An 8,520-nucleotide genomic window follows, 5' to 3' on the forward strand; every position below is an offset into this window, starting at 1 on the left:
CAGTATTAGACACAGTAGTAGATTTAAGTCAAATAGTGTGCACAATCCACAAAATAACACCAAAGCAGGAGGTAGAGCGATAAGTCGAGCAGGCCAATAGTAGCTCACTAAAAACTGCGCGTGTAACAGGTTTATTTTCACAGTAAAATGTCCTTTCTTAGTAAAAAAGGGGGAAAAAACGAAAGGATCGTGTGTGTATTCGGTGCTATATATTCCTAAATACTGACATCAGTGTCCTCAGAAGTCTATTCATTGGGCTACACCTACTCGCTAAAATCCTCACTGATAATTTGCTGTTTCAGCTAAAACTTTCCTGAAGTCATACTTATTCTCGGCAGATACTTAGTGCAGAGTGAGAAATCTCTATTTATCTGCAAAACAGTCGTGTCTCCAGAGGAACCACTTTCACTTCCTACAGCAGGGGTCAGCAACAGTGATGGAGTTTACTGTTATAGTGTTCATTAGAAAATTAAGCTACACTGGAAACAATGGCTGTCTGGAAAATATCTTGTCTTTTAATTTATTTAGAAATAAAACATATTTTAGTGTTGGTTTTACGATTTTATATATACAGAGAGGTGATAAATTAAAGGTGAAACCAACATTAAGTGCCAGAACAGCTTCAGTGCACCTTGGCATTGATTCAGAGACAGAGATACTCCTTCATTTTTTGTTTTGATGACGGTGGTGGAGAACGCTGTCTAACCTGTTGCTTCAAAATCTTTTGAGATCCGGTGACTGAGAGATAAGATTCACATTGTTTTCATGCCCACACTGGCCAAAATTATTTACTGGGTGAGTAATATTTCCAGTATTTGTGTTCTCATCACTGAATGAGGTAACAGCACAGAATTTTCTTTCCTGTTTGTTTTGTCCCACTGAAAAAAAAAAAAAAAAAAGACAAAACAGAGGAGCAGATGGAGAGGGGAAGACGGGGAGTTTCCAGATCTCTAGCGGGAGGAGTTGGAACTGGAGCGCGACCGGTGACGGCGGCGGCCGGGCGATCGAGACCTGCGCCGCACTGGAGAGCGTCGCCGAGGAGACCGAGACCTGAGGAGAGAGAAGGCAAGGTGGAGCAGGACAAAGGCACAAAGAATGTTGTCAAAGAAAGCATCAGCTGTCTGTTGTTTCCCTACATGAACCACTGCTCCTTGCTCTCGTGCTGATTACCTTCTCCTCATTCGTGGGGGAGTCCGCCGCCACATCGGGGGCGGGGGAGGCATTCTGCGGGGAGGGGACAGCCTGCGAGGTGGGGGGCGCACCGTGGGAGTCAGCACGGCAGTAACTGTGATTTCCTGTCCGTCAATCTGACCTGAAAGACATCAGCGTAAGAGCCGCTCTAAGTCTGATTGAGAGTTACAGAAAACACTTGATTGCAGTGATTGGCTCAAAGGGTTGCTCAACAAAATATTAGTTTAAGGGTCCATCATACTTGTTTATTTTTATTTTTTCATATTTCTGTTGAACTACAATTCAAAACCAATGTCATGATTTTCATTAAATTATTATTACTTTTCTCAATTTCAACATATTTCAGAGACACCTGTTTTTTCCTTCTTTAATGGGAGGGTATGAATACATTTGAGGACGACTGTACATGAGTAAGTGATCTCTTCATTCCAGTCTTTCACGTTCTCGTCCCTCCACCTCCTCCTACCTCCATCCATGTGTTTCAGGGCCTTCTCCGCCTCCTCGGGGGTTTCAAACTCTACGTAAGCGTAGCCCTTGGACAGATGAGGGTGGATGCGGTTCATGGGCATGTCGATCATCTTGATCTTGCCGTAGGTGGAGAAGATCTCCTGGATGTGTTCCTTCAAGAGCAGAACAGAGAAAAGTAGTCTGTAGGTTTCTATCACAGTTTTGCTAATTCTACACGCAATTCTTTCATGTCTGCCTGTTTTTGACATTTCCTAACTCTCCTTCCATTCGTTCCTAGTCACCTGATCCCCACTCCCCCATTCTAACCTGTATCCCTCATTAGCTCCACGGTCGGCCAAGTTTCATTCATTTCCTGCCAGATAGTATCTTATTCCAACCTGATCACCTGCCTCTTCTGATTCCCTGCCAGTGTCTAGACTTACTCTTTGCTCACCCTTTTTTGATCTGTTTTTCTGCTGCCGGTACGAGCCAAACTTCAAATTCCTACCATCTGAAAACCTATTAACTTTGCTACACTTGCCAAATAGAATCACACTCTCTGGAGGCATTAAAAACTCGTCTGCTTAGGATGACTGGAATGATCGTAAATGCTCTAATAATTTCATCGTAACCAGATAAGAGGCATGAAGGTATTACATAAGTGATGGGATTATACAGCAGCTTTTTTATGCAAACACTTGCATCTGTTTTCTCTTCATGTTTTAATTACATTCATGCACACACAAGACAACTGAACCTGTAATCACTACATTGTGTTTAAGCAAGGAGTCTCTTTATTTTCTTTTTTTTATGACACTGTGCCACTAATTGCTTCCTGTGGGTTCTATCCACATTGTGAGTCACTTATTCACATCCTGCAAGATGATGCAGCAGTGAGGTTACTGCAGGTGATGTAAGTCCTGTGTAAAAACAACCTTAATCTGGTTACTACATTTCCTCCCCCCAGTGTTGTTTAGGAAATATTAAGGAAGATTTTAGACTAAAGAAAGACCCAAATACTCCAAACTGTTTTTCTGCTATTCAAGCAAGATTTAACCACACAAGTAGTGTAAACCAATAAAGTGAATTCGTAACAACTCTGATCTTTTAAAGCACTTCTGGTGATGAGTTTACCTTGATGACGTTTCTGGTGAGCCGGCCCAGGTAGACCTTGGTAGGTTTGGGTGTGGGGCTCCTACGCCGTCGATCTCTGTCGTCCTTCTTTGCTGATTTTGATCTACAGAGATGTTTCACTTTCATTTAATATTTTGTTTATCAATAAAATGCTCTCACTTTGAATTAAATTAAAGTCTAAGTTCCTTTTTACACCAGCGCTACAAGACCAGAATCAAGTGTGAGGGTTGGACAGTTGAGCCACTAAAGAGTTCATGTTCAGCACTTGTTTGATTCATTACCACATTTAAGTAGTTATCTACTTCCTAGTCACTAGTTTCATACTTTGAGCGTGAGCGCCGTCTGTTGTTGTGGCGTTGGCGGCTGGGGCTCGGCGAGGACGATGACGAGGAGGAGGAAGAGGAGCGGGAGCTGGAGGAGCCCGAGTGGCTGGACGCTGAAGAGCTGGAGCCGCTGGAGGATCCGGAGCTGGAACCTGAGCTGCTGCTGGAGCTCGAGCTGGACCTTAACGACATATTAGACTTTAACATGGGATGGATCTGATGACTGAGCGGTGATGGACGGGCTTAATTCAAAAATTTAATCAAAGTTAAATGAGTTCAAAACAAAAGGGGGAGAGCGGGGTTAGATTGGAGATACCACAAATGAGACACTTAGTGCAATTACAAGAAATGTCTTCTACCTCCCCCGCCCCCTCCCTCTTCCTGTCTGCTGCCAGGTCTGCATGAACAGATCTTTTGAAATGATAAATTAGCCAGATTATGAGTAGAATGTAACCTGGCAGCCTTCAGATTTACTCTGTAAGAACAGCCTCTGACCTGCTGCTCCCACTGGAAGCACTGCGACGGGTTCGGTTCTTCTCTCGGCCCCGGTCTTTGTCAGTTCCCTCTTTTTTGGTTTCTGACTTCTCCTTACCACGCTGTTTACTTTTGTCATCCTCCTTCCTCTTTGTTGGAGAAGGCGCCCTATGAGAGAAAATAACACAAATTAAGACACCTGATATCACTTAGTAGATGTGATATCAGACACATGTTGAGTATGCAAAAATACAATATGTGTTTGCTTACAGAAACATCAAAACTTTGCTGACTATGCTGACTGTTAACAAGTGTAGGTATCGTTACATGGCAATACTTATGCAAAACATATGGGCCCCTTTGAAAAACTTACAGCCATACAAACAATGTCAGATTGTTCACCTTTTTTTAATTTTTTTTTTTTAAAAGTACCATTACTGTACATAATCATGCAACAAGGAGCCTGCTCAATAAAGCGTCTGAAGACAAGTAGGGGGTAAAGTCCAATACCTGACTTGAATGAACTTAACAAATCAATGAGGGCCAAAATGTTTCCATAAAGATCAGTTCAAGTCCCGCAAACAGGCTAATTCAATACAGGTTTAGAAAGTCATTGCAAGTAATTGCATGTGTGCACTATTCTGAAACAGCCAGAGAGGTCGAGCATAAATCAGATTCCTCCACAGAGAGAAAATGTGCAACTTTTTCTGTATCTGTGTCATTGTTGATCATATATCAAATTAACCTGTTATTGATATATGATTCATGTATGAGGGCTGTTTGTGACTATTTCACTTGAAGACACCTGCATGCTTGCTTTTCTTGTATTTACTATTAAAGCATGGCGGCGTAGTATCATAAAACGAAGTGTTCTTTTTATTTAACAAATTTTTACAATGCACAGCCGGCTGAAGCAACTACTATTCAACCGTTTCCTCGTTAGTGATATTCTTATTACCAGGGATAAATAAAACCTAAATCCAGTGCTTTTTAAGTGTTGTATCTCTTGGTTCTAAACATAACTCTCAACAGTACAGCACAGTTTGCAAACTGATTAAATACACTATGATTGCCAAAGGGTTGAGGGATTCTTCAGACCTTTTCACATTCATGAACAAACCATTCACTAACTAACCACATCTAGGTTTACTTTTTTGACATTGTTTAAAATGTATTCATCAGCAGTACATCTCTAAGCATGGTTTCATATAAAGAAAATAGAGGCATATGATTTTAGATACTGCATTTCAGGTCATTATAGCCTAAATTTTGCAGTTGTACAGTTTACTATTTATGTGCCAATGATAATGTTTTTGGGGTAATTCAGATTTGAGACGTATTCTAAGTTGCATAAGTCTAAAAATATGATATCATATACCATACAATGCATGTGCATCTCTTTAATTATTAATGTGTAATTTAAGTAATTTTTGGACTGATACTGAGAGTCTGCAGTACGATCAACTCAGATTTAGCCTGACAGTGGCCCGATCTGGACCACGTTAGTTTCCCAGCAGAGCAAATGAGCCTGTCCTATGTTGAGTCAGCTTTATTAAAGAGAAATACCATGCAGGTCAGTCATTCTAACTGAGATAAGCCTTGCTTGTTTGATAGTCTCACTTTATGGAACTGATCCTTCAATTACAGTCCATCAAATTGTGGTTGAGCAGTTTTATCTGCCTAGAATTATTAGATTATATCTAACTTGCTTGTGTTACAGTCAGCTCACCAACAGACAGGCAAGAATTTTACTAATGCCATGTCCCAGAAATGTGCCTGTGCACTGAACTACACAACGATAGATTTTCTTCAAGCAATTCACCTGATAGTAAATTATCGGCAAAACTGACACATGCTCATTGACTCGCTGTGGTATATCTATGACAGGTGTGATAAATAAGCAGCTTGCTAGCTCGACAAATATTTGAACATGGTAGCTCGACAGCTAATAATGACAATTTATGAAGTGGTAATGCACGTTTAAAACCAAAATATCCACGACTCTGGTGCGGTATGTTGCCGTTTATTGGACGTGCATAAGTAAGAAAAAAACGAAATGGAATCGTTTACTCACATCTCTGCTTTACGCCTACTCGCGACAGCAATAGTCGCAGGGAGATGACGTAGGTTTCGGCTCGGTGTAAACCAATCACAGGTCGATAGACACACCGGGACAGACATGTGACTGAGATGGGAGTTTTACTCCCTCAGCTCAGGCTGTCAGAGCAATAGTTTGTAATTAAACCGGTTATGTATCGCTGGTTATGTCTGCTCAGGTGCTTATTATAAACACTATCTTATATGTTATATGCTACATGTTACTGTTTAAACTCGACTTTGGCTTGAGGTTCAATGCAACAAAACGTATGCACATGACTGTGAGGGACTGTTAAATCGTATTTAATTTTTTATTTCATCTTATAAATGTTCTTTTCCCCCCTTTTTTTATTCATTATGCTATTTTTGATGTTTTTAGCAATATTGTTAAGCTAACATTTAAGTCAATAAAGCGTAGTTAATAATAAACCTGTGAATTGTGAGCAGCACACAGTTGCCTGACAGTTCATTGTTAGGGAATAATAGCACCACCTACTCCCGGCTTCAACCATTGAATTGGTTCCCCTTCCTATCAAGCTGCTTCACAAGGACAACGTTCCCTGACCAAAGACCAAAGGTAGTTTCTGTATGTCTTATTTCGTTTATCAAGAGAGCTAAACTACTTCAAGCTAACTTCAGGGCTCAGGGTGAATTGAGGGCTGTGGGACTCAGAGGTAAAGGTACACACATTTCCACCTGTGACAACCAGCTTTCAGATGAGCTCCACGGGAGATAGTGAGCCAGAAGAAACCAGGAAACCCTCCGGCAGTGCCAGGACTCTTGCCTTGACCGTGTGCTCTGCTGCCATCGGAGGAACCTTCCAGTATGGTTACAACATCTCCATCATCAACTCTCCCACCAGCTACATCCAGAGATTCATCAATGACACCTACGTGGAGCGCTGGGGTAAAGGCTTGGACACCCCTCAGGTGACACTAGTGTGGACTTTTGTCGTGTCAGCGTTCTCACTGGGCGGTTTGCTGGGGGCCCTGTTAGCGGGGCCTATGGCGGTCCGCTTTGGTAGAAAGAAGTCACTACTTCTAAACAACTCCTTCCTGTTTATTGGTGCTGTGCTGGTGCTGACATCCAGGTTGGCCAGAGCTTTCGAGATGATCATCCTCGCTCGCTTTCTGGTGGGGATTAACTCAGGTGTCAGTATGAACGTCCAGCCCATGTACTTTGGGGAAAGTGCCCCCAAACATCTCAGAGGTGCTGTAGCTTTTTCATCTGCTGTTTTCACTGCGTTTGGCATCTTCTTGGGTCAGGTTGTGGGAATCACTGAGGTGCTGGGTGCAGAGCCTCTTTGGCCCTACTTACTTGCCAGTAACGCTTTGCCAGGGTTGATCCAGCTGGTTACCCTGCCCTGGTTCCCTGAGAGCCCCAGATACCTTCTCATTGACAAGGGAGACAGGGAAGGATGTGTCCAGGCGCTCGGGAGACTCCGTGGAGGGGAGGCTCCTGCCCTGGAGATGGAGGAGATGCTTCAGGAGCAGGAGCAGCAAATGTCAGCTGCCTTACAGTCTGGATCTACAGCTTCTGCCAAAACACCCTGGTCCCTATTTAAGGACAGCAGCCTACGATCCCAACTTAGGACAGTCATGGTTGCTAGTAGCGCCATGATGCTGTGTGGGAACGATTCCATCTACTTCTATGCTTCTTACATCTTTCTGGAAGCAGGAATCCCACCGGAGAAAATTCAGTACTTCGCCATCGGCACGGGCGCATCTGAGCTAACAGCTTCTATTCTGAGCAATCTCCTGATTGAGCGCGTGGGCAGAAGGTACCTTCTCGTCGGGGGGTACAGTCTTATGAGTTGCTGGAGTGTAGTCTTCACTGTAGCTCTTACTCTGCAGAGCCATAGCGTTGCAGGGATGGCATACCTTAGCATGGCATGTGTGTTCGCCTACATCCTCAGCTTCGGCTTGGGCCCTGCAGGGGTGACGGGGATCTTACCGGCTGAGATCTTTGACCAGGCAGCTCGGCCAGCGGCGTACATGGTCGCGGGCTCATGTATGTGGATCAGCCTGTTCTTGGTTGGAATGTTGTTCCCCTTCATCGTCAAAGGCCTGGGGAACTTCTGCTTCCTGCCTTTCCTGGCCGTGTGTGTGGGATCTGCTGTGTTTTTTGGGCTCACCATGCCAGAGACAAAGGGCAAGACGCTGGCTCAGATTACTGCTGAGTTTGATAGAAAAAATGGACAGAAAATGAGAGAAATGCCAAACGGGCAAGTAAATGAGCCCCTGAAGGATCACTACCAGCTGGGTAAAGCCTGCTCTTCTACTACTATAACACATGATGCTGAAATTGATATTGACCAAAAGAATGAAGACTGAACTTTGACCTCCAGTAAAACTGGAAATAAAGCAAGTAGTGCCTTTGTGTTATCCTTATGCACCTTCACTGCTGGGTAGATTACTGTGTAGATTAAATCATATGTGTCATATTTATTGGAGATGATGGCTGCGTAATTAGAATGTCCTGTTCTGAATTTATGACTTAAACAACCTTTGTACTTACATAGAGCATGGTCACACAGAACTGAACAGCAACCTGATACTTAACCCGACTGTAATCGTAACTCTAAGGCCAGTATATATATGAATATCTGTTGAAGGTCTATTGGTTTCTGAGTGCTGTACATTTTATCATCACAAGAGTCTGTGCAGGCACCTCTGTGGACATCCACATGTAGTTAGAAATTTGTGAACAGCAGGTACACTACAAGGGCCGGAGTGTGCATGTTTGGCAGAAGTGTGCATGTGCAGAATGTGTAGAGGCCTGTCTACTGTGTGTTTATGGAACGTGTCCTTGAAGCAAACTAGAAAGTAGTATATTAACAACAAATAAATGTCAC

The 8,520-nt window shown here is 43.1% G+C and overlaps 1 protein-coding gene and 1 pseudogene across 1 annotated transcript; one reads left to right on the forward strand and one right to left on the reverse strand.

Annotated features, from left to right (window-relative positions):
* Positions 1-6: 6 nt before the first annotated feature.
* On the reverse strand, positions 7-5,686 carry LOC103375213 (RNA-binding protein with serine-rich domain 1-B-like). Its single transcript, XM_008305428.1, has 7 exons — positions 5,644-5,686; positions 3,591-3,737; positions 3,097-3,276; positions 2,773-2,875; positions 1,658-1,811; positions 1,171-1,312; positions 7-1,050 (listed from the first exon to the last, which is right to left on the reverse strand). Coding segments are annotated over exons 1-7 (828 nt in total). The 5' UTR covers positions 5,646-5,686; the 3' UTR covers positions 7-950.
* A 696-nt stretch (positions 5,687-6,382) lies between these two features.
* On the forward strand, positions 6,383-8,166 carry LOC103375214 (solute carrier family 2, facilitated glucose transporter member 11 pseudogene; annotated as a pseudogene).
* The last annotated feature ends 354 nt before the right edge of the window (positions 8,167-8,520 follow it).

Source organism: Stegastes partitus, unplaced genomic scaffold, assembly GCF_000690725.1.
Source record: "Stegastes partitus isolate 25-593 unplaced genomic scaffold, Stegastes_partitus-1.0.2 Scaffold2503, whole genome shotgun sequence".
Classification (NCBI taxonomy): Eukaryota; Metazoa; Chordata; class Actinopteri; family Pomacentridae; genus Stegastes; species Stegastes partitus.

Bases quoted from the DNA above. Each gene is read 5' to 3' on its own strand.
- LOC103375213 (XM_008305428.1), bottom strand. The intron at 1,313-1,657 runs GTAGGAGGAGGT...GATGTCTTTCAG, and splicing joins CCTGAAACACATGGATGGAG to GTCAGATTGACGGACAGGAA. The intron at 1,051-1,170 runs GTAATCAGCACG...CTCTCTCCTCAG, and splicing joins CCCCCACGAATGAGGAGAAG to GTCTCGGTCTCCTCGGCGAC.